General features: G+C 40.5%; 1 protein-coding gene across 24 annotated transcripts in view; it reads left to right on the top strand.

Moving 5' to 3' along the window:
- Positions 1 to 9,850, top strand: part of Trip12 (thyroid hormone receptor interactor 12) — a 130,682-nt gene extending 120,832 nt beyond the window's left edge. For 15 of the 24 annotated variants that reach the window (XM_031368211.1, XM_031368204.1, XM_031368226.1 and 12 more), the window contains 7 exons: positions 357 to 511; positions 1,465 to 1,629; positions 4,221 to 4,385; positions 6,401 to 6,514; positions 6,843 to 6,937; positions 7,177 to 7,280; positions 7,795 to 7,991. In XM_031368211.1, the coding sequence (XP_031224071.1) occupies positions 357 to 511; positions 1,465 to 1,629; positions 4,221 to 4,385; positions 6,401 to 6,514; positions 6,843 to 6,937; positions 7,177 to 7,280; positions 7,795 to 7,991 (995 nt within the window). Of the gene's footprint in view, positions 1 to 356; positions 512 to 1,464; positions 1,630 to 4,220; positions 4,386 to 6,400; positions 6,515 to 6,842; positions 6,938 to 7,176; positions 7,281 to 7,794 lie in introns of all 24 variants that reach the window. The other 9 variants (XM_031368223.1, XM_031368220.1, XM_031368218.1 and 6 more) reach the window with 2 other exon arrangements.
- The last annotated feature ends 7,211 nt before the right edge of the window (positions 9,851 to 17,061 follow it).

Genomic DNA, 17,061 nt, shown 5'->3' with positions numbered 1-17,061 from the left:
TAAGGGAGCTCTTAACACCAGGTTGTCTCTGTGGAGGCCTGTTCTTTGCCTTTTATTTCTTCCCACCCTATTTTCTCATTTACCCAATGGGAGGGTCTTCTAGCTTTGGAGACCATTGGTTCAGTTTTCTGCATACTAAATTTCTTAGTTACCAGGTATCTGCTTATTGCCTATCTAAAATTCAAGACAAGTGGTCTTATTTCCACTAGAAGTATAATTTACTTCGAAGCAAGACATTTGTTTACTGTTATTAAGTATCAGAGAGGGTATTTGTGAAATTGTGTTTGTATTAGTTAGCAGACTTTGTTTTGTTTTGGAAAATCTCATCTGAAGTATGGGACTTGCTCGTTTTACAGGAAGCCAAGAAGGGACCAAGTATATTCAAAACCTCCAGGGCCTGTTTGCACTTCCCTTTGGTAGGACAGCTAAGCCAGCTCACATCGCGAAGGTTAAGATGAAATTTCGCTTCTTAGGAAAATTAATGGCTAAGGCTATCATGGATTTCAGATTGGTAAGTTTAGAACTGTTTGCTTATCTGTAATTATACAATGTTCTATGAAAATATTTCAGTTCTGTGCACTCAGTTTTTTGCTGCTCTGTTTTGAATATGTGCATGAACTACTTGAAATTTTTGTTTAAAATGCCAGTTCTGCTTCTGTACCACACTTGTAAAGGTGTCCTCTAGTTCATGTGGAATTTCTTAGTAGCCAGGGCTCAGAGTCAGTCAACATAAGGATGACATTAATTGTAATTTTGCTATTATTCAGTTTGACATTTTTAATTCAATAGAAAAACCATGAGCATGTCAGTAAACTATTAGAATACTCTGTGAAAATAGTCAACGTTTATGGAGGTTTCAGTACTTCTGGAGTTTTATTTCCTCCTCTTACATTTTCTGAGATACTTTATCAGTATGGGTAAGACGCTTTCAGCTGATAAACCCACAACTATACATTCTCTTTAAAGAGGTACATACGGTTCATTGGTTAGTTTAAAAGTTTCATTCATTTTAATTTTTTGTTATAAGTAAGTACTTCATTTTCCTTTCTTTGATTTCAGAATATTAAATATGTAAATAGAATTATATTGAGTTTAGTTGACTCAAAATAAAGTAAAATTCTACTGAGGAACACTTTAGTGTTTCAGAGGCCCTCATGGATACTTTATGGATACTGTATATTCATTATTGGTGTTCTATTTGTGTGTGTGTGTGTGTGTGTGTGTGTGTGTGTGTGTGTGTGTGTGTGTGTGTGTGTGTTAGTGCTTTGAGAAGGTTCTTTAGCATTCTAAAATCTTTGTTAAAATTTGGGTCCCAATTTGTGGCTCTCAATTTCATGTAAAGAGAGACACCGTTCCTAAATTACTTTTTCTCTTGAGGGAGATTATTTTACCTTTCCAAATGACCTTTTATAAAGTACCTGTTACAAACTTGCTGTGAAAAGTATGTTGCATGTTCCCTTTCAGGTGGATCTTCCACTTGGCCTGCCCTTTTATAAGTGGATGCTACGCCAGGAAACTTCATTGACATCTCATGATTTGTTTGACATTGATCCTGTTGTAGCCAGATCAGTATATCACCTAGAAGACATTGTCAGACAGAAGAAAAGACTGGAGCAGGATAAATCCCAGGTAGATCTGGAGAGAGCTCCAGGGAATTAGCTTAGTTCTTTTTTCTAGAATTAATCAGGCTTGTTAATTGGCTTTTATTTGATTGGGTTATAATCTTACAGTGATATTTACTTTCTTTTTTTTTTTTTTTTAATAATTAAAAAGAGATTTAGGCCCGGCGGTGGTGGCGCACACCTTTAATCCAGCACTTGGGAGGCAAAGGCAGGTGGATTTCTGAGTTCGAGGGCAGCCTGGTCTACAGAGTGAATTCCAGGACAGCCAGGGCTACACAGAGAAACCCTGTCTCGAAAAAACAAAAAACAAAAACAAACAAACAAAAAAAAATTAAAAAGAGATTTGTTTTCTTGATGAATGTTTTTTTGCTTGAATGTGTGTCTATATACAACTTGCATGCAGTAGCCTTGGAAGCCAGAAGGAGACATCAGATCTCTGGATTTTATATACTAGGCAGTTGCTGGCCTTCCTCATGGTGCTAAGCCGTAGGTCCTCTGCAAGAAGAAGTACTCTTTAAGCACAGAGCCATCTCTTTATCCCAGTAGTATTTTATTTTAGTAGAGAGATGCTTAATATTTTTATTAAAATGTGTTAATGTATCTTAATAGAAACACAATTTCACAATATACCCTCTCTGATACTTAATAACGGCAAATAGATGTCTTGTTTCCAAGTAAATTATACTTTAGTGGAAATAAGACCACTTGTCTTGAATTTTAGATAGACATAAGCAGATACCTTCTCATTGAATTTTTTTTCTATTTCTTTTTCTTTTTTTTGGTTTTTCGAGACAGGGTTTCTCTATAATGATTTAGTATAAAAGCCCTGGCTGTCCGAGAATTCATTCTATAGACCAGGCAGGCCTCCGAAATCTGCCTGCCTCTACTTCCCAAGTCCTGGGATTAAAGGCATGTGCCACCACAGCCCAGCTTTTCATTGAAAGGCACTTCTTTGTCTCCCTCTCCCCTCCCCTCCCTCAGATTTTGTGCTTGCATTGCAAGTTTATATCACTACACCCAGCTTGGAAAAGGTTTTTTATGATTATCGACAGGCTGGGGCTATACAAAGCACTTAAACTAGCATATATAAAATGCTAGGCTCAATTCACCCCCTCTCTCCCTCCCTCCCTCTTCTTTTTCCCTCCCTTCATTTCCTAGACAAGGTCTTAGGTATTCCATAAATTTTCTATGTAACCAAGGATTATCTGATCCCCTGCCTCTAAATCACCAAATGCTGGACTGAAAGGTGTTTGCCAGAGTTCCAAGTGTACAACTAGCTGATCTGTATCCCATGCCCACTGAACTTGTTGTATAAAACATACAAATGGGGCACATTTTCCTGGCTCAGATTTGACCTGTTTATTTACAGTGCTAGGGACCACACCTGCTGCAGCTTGTCAGCTAGGCACAGCCATAGACACTGCTAGGCCCTTGAGCTGGTAGGCTAAATTCTTACAAGATAAATGGCAGTGTATCTAGTATAAAAGCCAGGGCATCTAACAGTGCATTCTCTTTAAACATATTCTGGATGTACTGCATGTTACAGATGGCTGTGTGATCAGGGAGAAGAATTTTTGGATCACTTTAGTCTGTGACTGTTTAGAGACAGGCTTGTTTTATTTCTTTAAAAAAGTTTGTGTATAAAATCATAGGTTTCTTTTGGATGTTTTTATATGCATCATTGGAGTTTATGCATTTTTTTTCTCTTCCTTCCTCTTCTCCACTGTTAATTTTCTTTCCCCCAAGGTAGTACCCTTTCTACTTTCCTGTTGTGAATAACTATATGGGCATGTGTGTAAATGTATCTAGATTATTCATGAGAGCAAACCTTCAGTATTTCCAATGTTGCCCTTTCTTGACTTTTCTCCTATAACCACCTCATTTGCCTGTCCACAGTCATGAAGGACAGTTTGAGCACTTTCTAGTGGATTAGCATTAATTAGATGCCTTCAATTTCAATAGTATTTCCATTTTTGTGTTTACCATCGATTCTTACTGTTTTTAAAAATAACATTTTGTGTAGACCTTTCAAGTTGTAGGCGTATTAAAAATACCCTGGGTTTGATGTGACTCCCTTGGCTTTTTTGAACTTTTTTTTTTTTTTTTCTTCCCTGTACAAGAGACTCAAAAGTTAACACCTCTAGTGTGTGCTTTTCACTTGAGCAATGTAAGGGATAGGGAAATGTTTATTACCATTACCAGGTAGTACATTATCTATAGTTTTCTACATATTTTACTCTTGGGTATATACTTAACTGTGGTCCATCAATATTGGCCTAGAATTTATAAATTTTTGTATACATTTTGTTAAAACTTAACAAAGACATTTAAGGACGTTCTCAATTCTGTGACTTGAGTATGCTAATAGGGAGCAATAGCGTCTCAGTATGGAAAATATCCCAGCAATCATGTTTCCCTTCACAAATATAATTGGATCCTAAGGTTAAGATTATTTCCTTTGTGATTCCAGTGACTTATGTTGAATATGACCAAAAATTTGTAACTAGGCACTAAAGGAAGCATCAGTTATTAAAGGATTATGTTTTATAAACACAATATAATTTTGCATGAATATTTGTGCTCCCCTCCCCATTGTAGACCAAAGAGAGTCTACAGTATGCCTTGGAAACTCTTACAATGAATGGCTGCTCAGTGGAAGATCTGGGATTGGATTTTACGCTGCCTGGGTTTCCCAATATTGAATTGAAGAAAGGAGGGAAGGATATTCCAGTTACTATCCACAATTTGGAAGAATACCTAAGAGTATGTATTATGTGTATGTGTATGTGTGTGTGTCCCATGTCATGTGGTTCCCCCCCACCCCCACCCCTGCCCCCGTTCCCGTGTGGTCTCGGAGTGTAGGAGTTTGTCTGCTGTGCTCCTAAGAGGAGGGGACTTAGGTTTGGTGAAATTTGGTTTGGTTCCTTAGCTTCTACCTGTGTGGATCTTTTCTAAAGACCTTGCATACCATTGGGACCACTCTTGGGAGGTCCTTTTAGCCTTTGTAAACGTCTGTGCGCTATATAGAGAACACACAGATATTTTATGCTAAAACAACAGAATACCCTAAGAAGTTACCTCTCTCCACACTTTATTTGCCTTCCTCCAGATTGAGAAGAGCTCTAGGGCTGAAGTGTTTACTGTGCAGAAAACATGTTTGTGTGAAAATCTTACCAGTTCTTTCTCCATACCACATGTGATCTTATATTGACCCATCTTTAAATTTGATTGGATACAGTGCACTACACCACAATTTTCTCCTAAGAAGAAATACCAAGAGAAAGGAATCATCACTTGTTTGAAGTGTATTTCCACTTTTGTTTTAAGGCAGCTGACTGGCAGATTGCTTTTAAACACACCAGTATACATGAACACACCTACACTTCATGTGTTTGTTGGGCTTACCCTAAAGCGTATTTATAACTGTAGACCTACAGTTTTTAATATAGGAGAAGCTATTTCCTGTTGTACACAAAAAAATGAACTTACAAGCTATGTCTATTTCCCAGTGCTTAAAAAAGTTTGCTTGGATTTATTCTTCAGGTGAACATTGGATTCAAGCTAGAGTACTCATTTTGAAACCTTGACTTACTTAGTAACTTGTGTCTGACTTTGAGCTCTAGAACCTTCAGCTCTAGTCTGTCTCCCTTAAAGAGAAGATAATATCCAACATCCTTGGATTCCCAGCAGTTTTGTGCCTCACAAGAGACTCCTTTGAATAACTCAGCAGGCTGTCTTCCCGTATTCCCTGTTCCTTGTACTGTCTTTGGGAAACCTGCTTTTCTAGCTTTCCAACAATTTGGGTGTTCACATTCTTGCTTATCTAAAAATACTTAATAATTGTTAGTTTTAAAACAGTAACACTTTCTTTCATCTATCTGAATATTCTCTGTACCAGCAAATTAACCCAGGCTACTGGTGGCTGAGTAAATCTAGAGCTTCTTTTTCCAAAATTTCTCCTGCGCGTTCAAGCTGTATCTAAGATTAGGCACACTGCAGAGGATGGTTCTCAGACCTTGACAGGATTTAGAAGTCAACATTTTACATTAAAAATGTGGCCAGTTACTCGTTAAAGATCTTGCAATTTATTCTTTAATTTTAGTAACATTTTAATCATGTAGGACATTATCATTGGCTTCTGGCAGGACCACGTGATTGTCTTTTGGAAGAAAGTCTTCTATGGATCAAGTTTTAAAACACAATGTAAAAATGCACGTGGCAGTTTTGACATTGTCCCCAAGTTAGAAGTTTACTTGACTGGCTTTTTACTGAGACAGTGTGGGGATTTAAATAGCTTTTTTTTTTTTTCTCCTTTTGATGTATTTTGTTTTGAGACAAGGTTTTTCTGTATCCTGGCTGTCCTAGAACTTGTTCTGGAGACCAGGTTGGCCTCAAACTCATTTTTTTTTTTTTTTTTAAGATTTATTTATTTATTGTTATATGTAAGTACACTGTAGCTGTCTTTCAGACAGCACCAGATGAGGGTGTCAGATCTCATTACGGATGGTTGTGAGCCACCATGTGGTTACTGGGATTTGAACTCAGGACCTTCGATAAAGCAGTCAGTGCTCTTACCCGCTGAGCCATCTCGCCAGTCCCTGGCCTCAAACTCTTAAGAGATTTGTCTGCCTTCCCAAGTGCTATGAGTTAAAGGTGTGTACTACCACCAACTTTTAATTTTAGTGTCAGTGATTCTAGAAAGTCACTTAGTTGTTACATATTAAGTAGTAACTAGATTTGGGATCTTGTTAAAGGTTTAAAATGACTTCTTTTTGCAGTTGGTGATATTCTGGGCACTAAATGAAGGTGTTTGTCGGCAGTTTGACTCATTCAGAGATGGATTTGAATCGGTCTTCCCACTCAGCCATCTTCAGTACTTCTACCCAGAAGAGGTGAGCAGCACATCTAAACAATACAGCGGCTGGCCACTGTTGTCCTTGTGGTCATCACAGCAGAAAAGTTACCCTGTTGCTTAGAAACCACCAGTCTGTAGGATTGTGGAATAAGGACTTGGAGCTTGAGAAAGGCTAGGGAAATACCTGGTTAAGAAAGTTTGTTAAATGAGGGAGTAGTTGAATGTGAAGTAAAGTACAGCAGCAGCATTCTAGCTCAGTGTGAAAGGGGAGGAGCACACTGGAAGCCATGCTCTTAGACAGCCACTGGCACCCAACCATGGAGATTATTTCTGTACTAATTCTTTACCCTTATTTCATCTCATAGCTGGACCAGCTTCTGTGTGGCAGTAAAGCAGACACTTGGGATGCAAAGACATTGATGGAATGCTGCAGGCCTGACCATGGCTACACCCACGACAGGCAAGTATAGACTCTGCTACTTCTTCAGTTAATAGTTAGGAATTTTTTGGGAATTCTAAAATTGTATATTATTAAAGTTGTTCCATTTAGATTTCAGCTATTAAAGTGTGTTGTAATGAGAGTTCATATGTAATGATATCTGAAAATTGATGTCATCAGTGATTATAAGTGAGGTTTGGTATATTTACAGTTGCATTTTAACACAAAGTAATTTTGTTCTACTTTTTTTTTTTTTAAAGTCGGGCTGTGAAGTTCTTGTTTGAGATTCTCAGTAGTTTTGATAATGAGCAGCAGAGGTTGTTTCTCCAGTTTGTGACTGGTAGCCCACGATTGCCGGTTGGAGGTGAGTAGTGTCTGTGCTTAGCCTTTATTTTTGGAATGAAACATCACCTGTCTTTGGGGACAGTCTATTACTTGGTATACACTTAGTTATTACATCACCATTGTTTCTGAGCTGCTAACCTATCTGCTTAGGAATATGTAAAGAAATAATACTGGCAGGAAAATTCAGACACTTCCTTAAATATAATAGTTGCTAATGTCCAGGAATGTTGCTTAGATAAAATTCTAGAGTGTTGGTATGTTTTAAATTCATGGTTAAATTACAATAGAGTCTAAAAATTAAGTTGAATGAGTCTCCTTTGGGTGTATGGGTGTTCTGCTTGCCATGTAAGTCTGAGGCCAGAAGAAGGAGTTGGATCCTCTTTTGGACTGGAGTTACAGATAGCTAAAGCAATGGGCCATCATTAGGCGGAAGAGAGGAATGCTTTTTGTGGCAATTTTTAACAAGTGGTGTTGTATCTTGTGATAATGGTATCAAAAAAAACCAATTTTCTGGAACTTTTTCTCTTAATTAGGATTTCGGAGTTTAAATCCACCTCTGACGATTGTGCGGAAGACATTTGAATCAACAGAGAACCCAGATGACTTTTTACCATCTGTAATGACTTGTGTGAACTATCTTAAGTTGCCGGACTACTCGAGCATTGAGATAATGCGTGACAAACTGTTGATAGCAGCAAGAGAAGGCCAACAGTCATTCCATCTTTCCTGATCACAACAAGAAATCAGTGTCTGCCTGTTACAGCAAAAGAAAAAAATCATGATTTCTTTTCTGTGCCACCTGAGTCAAGGAAACATGTTCCTCCCTCTTGTTGTAGGAAAATGGCTTGCAGATTATAATTCATAATGGCCCTGTGGACTTAAGTGATCAGGCCCTAAAGCATTGTTGTGATGAGGTTTCTTTAGCAAGTTCTTGTTTAAATTATCATTTATTTGATGAGTGACGTTTTTAACTTGCTTTGCTGTGTGAAATTTCAAAGGGATGTTTTTTCAGGCTGGAACAATAAATGTCGCTGTGCAGTTTAATTCTGGGCTGTGTGTATCCATCTAGCTAAGTCTGAAGTTTGTTTCTTCCAAAGACAACTCTTGTACATAAGTACAGACATTAAATTCATGTGTATTTGACAACTCTAGTTTAGTAAATGGGTTCTGTGTGCCTTCCACCTCTCTGATTTTCTTGTCCCAGTTCATTGCTGCCTCTGCAGTTCATACAGGTTTGGTGTTTGGTTTTTGTTTGTTTGTTTTGCTTTTTAAATACAACACACAGTTTCATTAGCCCTTGACCTTGTCATCCTGTGTTCATTCAAATTAAGATACAATCTAAATTTCATTGAATTGAAATATATTCTCAATATAATTCAACCTTTGTAGTTAGGCTTTTCTTATAGCTTAGTTTTAAAATAGTCACAGCACGCTTGACTTTTTGCCAAGTGAAACACTAGGTCTGTTTACATGGTATTTCCATTGTCCTCTGAAAAGGAGGAAGGAAATTCATTCAGTTTTTCTGTAGAGGTTCACAACTTGGGATGGCCAGAAGGAGGAAGGAAAGCTCATTCGGTTTTTCTGTATAGGTCCACAGCTTGGGATGGCTAGTAGTTATTCTATGGCCAAACCATTTTGAATTGGTGTAAAGTTTTAAAATTATTTTTTTTCCCAAATTGGAAAATTTTCCCTCTCTCTTGCTCCTGTTTGTTTCTGTTCTCAGTCTTTATTTCACTCTCATCTTCTCCCAGTGTGAGTTGCAGACAAACCATTCAGCCTTTGTCTCCACACAGATCAAAGCACCTGTAAGCAATGCTGTCCATCTTTGCTCATTTCTTAGATCTGCAATAATCCATCAGGTTAATGTTTTTACCTGAAAATAAAACAGATTTGCTTCACTATTTTTGTTTATAGTTCTATGCTATCACATACACACCTACCTGTCTAATCGCTTACATTACAGTGCAATCAAGTCATCCTGTGGCCAAAGGCAAGCCATGGCGGGTCTTGCTGCTATTTGCAGCTTCTTGAAGATCATTAAATGTGAATAGGAAGTGGAAACATATCTTTCTTCCTGAGACTCAAATGAAGACTAATACATTTGAACTCTGACTTCATCTCCTTCAATATGAGATGCACCATTTAAAAACAAACAAACAAACCTGAACTTTGAAGAAACCAATTGTACTGACATAGAGCTGCCGCCTTTATTCTATCGCTCAAAAGGAAGGTAGTGCATTAGTTTACTCTTGTAACTGTCATTCTACACTGACCTTGCCTTATGTGGAAACATCCCTTGCTGACAGAAATCTCTTGACAGTCAGTGGGGAAGAGTTGGGGCCAGAAGGTCTGTGCTCACAGAGGCTTGTAAATGAGCAATGTTACCTAGAGGGAGTTGGGTTCTGCAGCTTCACCTTGATGGCTATGGGATCTGGGCCCCTTTGACTCCTGTTCTCCTGTTTAACAAACTGAGCACAAAGATTTTTGTGTGAAAATAGCATTGTTTCTCCCAACTTTTTAAAGATCTGTTAAAATGTAGACACCTGTATAAAACAAAGTGATGTTTCATATTAAAATAATATGTATTTGCATTTTACACCTGTGGTGCTGGCAGATTTGGCTTCATTGATTCCTTGTATCTATTCAATGGTTATTACGGTTCTGACTGGAATATTTCAGAGTCCACAGTCACTGAAAAGCTTTTGGTCATCAGCTAAGCTTGCTCAATACCTGGGACCTGTGGTTAATTTGGGGTCAGAAAGATCACACTTTAAAGCACTCTCTGAGCAGAGGCCTTAGTGCACACTTGGGGTTTGTACACTTGGTTTGTTGTGCTCCAGTGGTTGGTTTGACTCATGGACCTACCAACAGGCATGTATGTTGTCAGGATGTTAACAGATCCTCCTCCTGGTCCCAGGTGAGTAAACTACATTCTAGGTCTAGATGGCAGTGGTGGTTGTGGCTCAGTTCAGCAAAAGCATTTCATATAACCACCAACACTAGGAAAGCAGTGAGGAGTTTTGTGTCTGGCTATTATGAATCTAGGTTATACCTCTTGAGTGGTGTAACCAACAGGTGCCTTCTGGTTCAAGAGTGACTTCTTTGGGCATCTTATGTGTGAAGGGCACACATCTCACAGGCAGATTGTCTCCATTCCTTTCCCTGCGTAGCAGGGATCCTACTGCCTTTATTCCCCCTAGCACTGTGCAGCCATGCTTAGATTTGTGGGGTTTTTGTTTTTTGTTTTTTGTTTTTTTTTTTAAATGTGGCTGGTGATGACCCGATAGGCCTTCATGCTTGTGGCTATCAAGCATCAACCCCACTGAACCATCACTGGCAGATTGGAGTTTGTGGTGTTCTCTCAAGTTCATTTTGTTTTGAGATTCCTTTTTCATTTCTTACCAATCAATACAAGGTCAGGAAATAGGAAAGTTAGCGTTATTTCAAGTCAAGACTGATTTGTTGGGAGGAAATTTATCAAAGTGCATTAGTAGGCCTAGTCTTTCCTTTGCATTCTGGTGGTCTACTAACAAATACCTTCCATTTCTTTTCTGCTTTGGTTTTCTGACCCATTTTGTTTTCCCTGTTGTAATAAAAGGATATTGTCTGGAACTGTTTTGCTTTGTATGATTCTTTTGAAAGGTGTTGCATAGGTGTTAGGTTTGATGCTGCAGTAGCTGGCATCCACAGTAAAGAGTGACAGTGACAGGCCACTGGAAAGTCTCGGTTACCCACCCAGACAAATAATAGCTCTGGCACAACTCACAGCACTTCACTGAGTCGAAAAGTTGGCATATGCTAAGAAAAAAAGGAACAATTATTAATGCAAATAAGACATTTCTTAATGCTTACAGACTTGTTCTGTATCAAGGAGACATTCTTCAGTAATGGAAGAGGGAAGTTTTATTTTTACTACAAGCGGACTCATGACCAAACTGATAAGCAACTGGTCTCTGTAAAATGTTTTCTTTCTCTTTTAATCAGAAACATTTATATAAACTGCTGGAATAATGGAACTTCAGACTACCAAGTGTGTATGTAAAATTGCATCAATGCCCTGACTTCCTGACTATATTTTTAATAAACAGCATTATCCTTCATGGTTAGTTTTGTTACTTTATGTACATACAACCAGAGGGTGTTTGCTGAAGTGTGTGGATGGTATTTTGAAAAACTACTTCTAAGTAGCCGTACACTAGGGGAGCACTCTGGCTGGAGCAAGGTGTTCACCGTTAAGGGCTCTTATGCATTGGTGAAGCCTTCGTCTTTTGAGTTGTTGAAAGACACTAGTGTGCGGATCACTGTCCTTAGCTGTCATGGCTGTCTGTTCTACCCAGGACAATGGGTCTATTTCTGAAACAATAGTCTTGGTGTGTGTGAGGGGGAGGGTGTTAAGGGGCTGTCACGCTAGAGAGGTGCTGCTGAATAAGAGTTTGCAATGTGAAGCTGTGCTGGGTCTGTTCGGGGCTGGGAAGCAGCGCCTTGGGGTTGAAATAGTTCTGGGAATTGGTATCAGCATGTTAATGGACTTTGTAGATGTTTTAGTTTTAATTTTTCATTGTGTGTGTGGGTTTGTACCCACAGAGGCCAGAGATGTCAGATTTCCCTGGAGTTAATAGGTGGTTGTGATCTGATCTGCATGATGTGAATGCTAGGAGCTAAACTAAGAAGCAGGGGATGTTTTTTTTTTTGTTTTGTTTTGTTTTTGTTGTTGTTTTTGTTTTTTTTTTGGTTTTTTGGTTTTTCAAGACAGGGGTTTCTCTGTATAGCTCTGACTGTCCTGGAATTCACTCTGTAGATCAGGCTGGCCCCGAACTCAGAAATCCACCTGCCTCTGCCTCCCAAGTGCTGGGATTAAAGGTGTGCGCCACCACTGCCCGGCTGGGGGATGATCTTAATATTGGGGACAGATTTCCTAGAACACTAGGAGAGTGCTTACCTCTGCAAGAGGAGTTTGTGCTCCTCAAATCTCTCCAGCACCGACCTTTAAAATCTTAACAGCAGTTGTTGGGGCAATATTCAATAGGGAGCCTTTCGAAGCCAATGGCATACAAGCTGGACCATGTGTGCTAGGTCCAGCGTGTGGTGTGGGCAGCAATACAATTCTCATGCCCCTGTTTACTCATGCTGTTCCTTGAACGAGTCTTGGCCAGGTATATGAACTTGAGGTGATCCAGTTCCCTGTGTTATTTCTCCCAATTTATGTAAGAAAGACTGGGAGATCACTGTTGACTGAGTGATACTTCCCTTCCCATGTGGGAATCTATAACTCATTCCTCAAAAGTTTGCCGTGGGACTGAGGGTAACCTTGATAGATGAGGTCAAATTAAAGGGGTTAGTTCTACCATATCACTCAGAAGACACTCCTGGGGAATCCATTGCCTTTTCTAGATATTCTTTGCCTGAGATGTTATCCCTATGGTCTTCCTGGCTGTAGGGCCACTCCCTTCAGTATTTAGTTAATTTTCTCATTGTTTTGACAAAATCTCTGACCAAAGCAATTTAGGAAGGAAGGATTTATTTTGGTCATGAAGATCTTCAAGAAGAGCTATAGCCCACCATGGTGGGTGGCATGGTAGCAGGATCATGGGCCACTGCATCTACAGTCAGGATGGAGAGGGATGATGCTGATCCTAATGCTCAGTTCACATTCCTTTTGTTCTGTCCAGCTCATGGAACAGAGCTGTCCACAGGAAGGGTGGGTCTTCCCTCCTCGTAGATAGGTACACTCCCAAGGTGATTTCAGACCTCATCAAGTTGATAAGGCTAATCAGCTATTATGCTCATAGAGACAGGTGTGAGTGAATTTAAGGACCCCTTGAAGTAAAATTGGCATGAAGACGAGTTTGTCATCTAGGGTAACATCCCCAGGTTCTGACAGCTTTGTGAGTATATCATTCCCTCACCATGGCATAGACAAGGTTCGCAGAAGGGATTTGGAAGCCTCCGATGCTCTTTGATTTCTTCAACTTCTAAGGTTGCTATTTTTAAGCCCCATAACATCTCTTGCCCAAACTGGTTTCATGTGGGTCTGACGGTTTGTGGATAAAAAATAAGGTAGAGCAACTCTGGAGTTTAAGCAGCTTGGCACCCAGAAGTACTCAATAGAAAATAAGCTTTCACATCAGGCTGAGTATGTGACTCCAGTGCTGAGAGGCTGTGATTTCTGTTTACTTTCGAGGGATTAGTGCTCACCCCAGCATTGCTGGGGAAATGGAGGAAATGAGCTCCATTGCTGCTTTTCCACAGTCCTTGGGTTATGTGGTTGTCAATATTCTTTCAATTTCTGAACATACAGTTATTGCGAAAATGTATTAAGTGGTTGAAATGCTCACATTTTCCCCAAATGTTCTTTTTCTTTCATTACATATAGCCGGGTACAGAGTTGTATTCTTATAATTCTAGTATTAGGGAAAGCTTTTGTGTTTGAAGGAGGATTTCAAATTTGAGGCCAATCTGGGTTATCCAGCCAAAGATGTGTGTCAAAATAAGCAGTGATCTATACATGACAACACTGTAGTTTTAAAGCTGGTATTCCAACACAAGCTTTGCATTAGAGTACTTCTGCATCTGCTTTCCAAACATTAATTGACAGCAGTTAAGAGTGCTTGCTGAGCCTGCCCGAGAGCCAGAGTTGGATCCTAACATCCATGTCAAACGGGAGCTTCCCCATGCACCTGTAACTCCAGCTCTAAGGATTTGAGACAGGAGGATTGCTGGTCCCTGGAACTGGAGTTATTTGAATGTGACATCCACATGGGTCACAAAGCAGCGAGTATAAACGGCTGAGCACCTCCCAGCCCCTGGTTAAATTAAGTCTCAAACTTGACAGGGAATTGAGGTCAGACGAAGTTGGTGGAGAGAGAGAGAGAAAGAGAACACATACTACTTCTATAGCCTGAGGGGTCTGCTTAATATTTGAGAAGTCTATTTAAATATTCAGAGACACTTCTCTGTGGCTGGGAGTCACTTAAAAACAAACCCAGAAAGAAGCTACTATGTTAAAGGGTTTGGTTACAATCTGGAGTTTCAGGTTAGTGACACTAGCCGGTTGACTTGGTCTAGAGATTGTCCTTTCTGGTCACATTAGTTCTAAAGGTGTGTGTAAGTATTCTCACAGAGTGTGATTTTTATCCTGGCTTGTTGGCCTTCTTCAGTGGTAGATTGGTGGAATAGCAGCTGCCTCAGGATTGGTCTAATTTGTTGAAAGAATGTGGAAGTGTTTGGAGCAGATGTGTCTTGGATAGCCCTCCCTGAATGCTGTCTCTCTGAGCGACTGAACTGTCATCCGATCCAGGAGTCTTGGGTTGCAGATGCAAAGAGGTCTGTGAAAGTTCAAGGGCCTGTGAGGGTCTAGTATGAGCAGCAGAGCCATGGCCGGAATGTAGACTTGTCCCTAGGTTCTCTCTACTTTACCTAGGTATCTAGGAGGCCAAGGCACCAAGCCCCCTTTTGTCCCATCAATGCCAAACAACCAAGCCAGCTCAGTCAGTCAACGGTTCTCCAGGGAGGGAACGAGGATTAAAAAGAAAAAGACAATTAGACAACACTGTAGCATGACCCTATCCGGTTCTGAGACTGAAGTAGGTTTATTTTTTCCCAGTCTGCTTTTATACTATTTTAAGTACATGCAAATAATGTCAGCTCTAGGTTAAGAAAAAAAAAAAAAACAAAAGGCAATAAACACAATAGTCAAGGAACAAACAAGGCATTAAACAAAATCCCAAGATCACTGTTTCTAAGGGCTTATCAGGTTGACCAAGATAGCTGAGCAGATTTCCCTGTCCTAGTCCAAAGTCAAATTCTTGCCTGAAGCCTACTTCTTTGTTCTAGCCCAGCGTCACATTCCTGCCTGAGCTTACTTTGGTGTCCTGGCCCAATGTCAAATTCCTGCCAAGTTTCTAGAAGTGGCCCAAAAGCTTTCCACAGCCGAGCCAGTTCCAGCCTTCAAGCAGGATCCTCCTCCTCAGCCCAGTCCCTCCTGTTTTTCAACCCAATATTTAAAACTCTTATTCAAGATTTAATCCAGCTATACCACTCCTGGGCATATACCCGGAAGATGCTCCAACATGTAATAAGGACATATGCTCCACTATGTTTGTAGCATCCATATTTATAATAGCCAGAAGCTGGAAACAACCCAATGTCCCTCAACAGAGAAATGAATACAGAAAATGTGGCACATCTACACAATGGAATACTACTCAGCTATTAAAAACAATGACTTCATGAAATTTGAAGGCAAATGGATGCAACTTGAAAATATCCTGATTGAGGTGAACAAATTACTCACTGGAGGAAATATAAAGACAAAATATGGAGCAGAGACTGAAGGAAAGGACATCCAGAGACTGCCCCACCTGGGGACCCATCCCACATACAGCCATCAAACCTGGATGTTATTGTGGATGGCAGGAAGTGCTTGTTGATGGAACCCTGATATGGCTGTCTCCTGAGAGGCTCTGCCAGAGCTTGACAAATACAGAGGTAGATGCTTGCAGTCAACCATTGGACTGAGCCTAGGAGTCCCAATGGAGGAGTTGGAGGAGGGACTGAAGTAGCTGAGGGAGTTTGCAATTCCATGGAGGAAGCAACAGTGTCAACAGGCCAGACACCCCAGAACTCCCGGGGACTGGACCACCAACCAAAGAATACACATGGAGGCACTGGTCACATACGTGGCAGAGGATGGCCTTGTTGGACATCAGTGTGAAACGAGGCCCTTGGGCCTGAGGGTGTTCAATGCCCCAATGTAGGGGAATGCCAGAGAAGGAAGATGGGAGTGGGTGGGTGGGTGGGTGGGGGAGCATCTCATATTAGGCAGGGGGAGGGGGAAAGGAATAGGGGAATTCTGAAGGGGAGACCTCTGGAAAGGGGAAAATATTTAAAATGTAAATAAAAAAATATCCAATAGAAAAATATATTATTTTTACTATTTTAATAATAATAATGTATTTAAGCAATGTATGTGTTTATGTGGGGGTATGTTCCTGTAAGTATGGGTGCCCACTGAGGCCAGAGACTTTGGTTCCCTTGAAGCTGAAGTTAAAGGCAGTTTGTGAGCTGCTTGATGTTGGTGCTGGGACCTAAACTCAGATCCTCTGCAAGAGTAGCCAGTGCTCTTACCCACTGTACCGGCTGGTTTTGTGTGCCTACTTGACACAGGCTGGAGTTATCACAGAGAAGGGAGCTTCAGTTGGGGAAGTGCCTCCATGAGATCCAGCTGTGGGGGATTTTCTCAATTAGTGATCAACGGGGGAGGGGCCCCTTGTGGTTGGTGCCATCCCTGGGCTGGAAGTCTTGGGTTCTATAAGAGAGCAAGCTGAGCAAGCCAGGGGAAGCAAGCCAGTAAGGAACATCCCTCATGGCCTCTGCGTCAGCTCCTGCTTCCTGACCTGCTTGAGTTCCTGTCCTGACTTCCTTGGTGATAAACAGCCATGTGGAAGTAAGCTGAATAAACCCTTTCCTCCCCAACTTGCTTCTTGGTCATGATGTTTGTGCAGGAATAGAAGCCCTGACTAAGACACCCACTGAGTCCTCTCTCCACTGCTCTGTATTGATTCTGAAGTGAACTCAGCTGTCATGTTTGCCACGGACTGGGATTTCTTACGGGGTCCCTTGTTCCACGGGACGATGGGTTCTGGCCAGGTGTGCACGGGATTTGGCTTTGTCAAACAGACACTACACAAGAAGTGTTCTATCTGAATGTATTTCTTACAAAATTAACATGGCGCTTTTACAATCATTGCAAAAGAGAAATGAAAAATCTGGCAGCTCAGTAGTCAAGGTACATCTGAGAC

This window comes from Mastomys coucha, unplaced genomic scaffold (assembly GCF_008632895.1).
Source record: "Mastomys coucha isolate ucsf_1 unplaced genomic scaffold, UCSF_Mcou_1 pScaffold14, whole genome shotgun sequence".
Taxonomy (NCBI): Eukaryota; Metazoa; Chordata; class Mammalia; order Rodentia; family Muridae; genus Mastomys; species Mastomys coucha.
The sequence above is the reverse complement of the archived record's forward strand: the minus strand, read 5'-3'. Positions and strand labels throughout refer to the sequence as shown.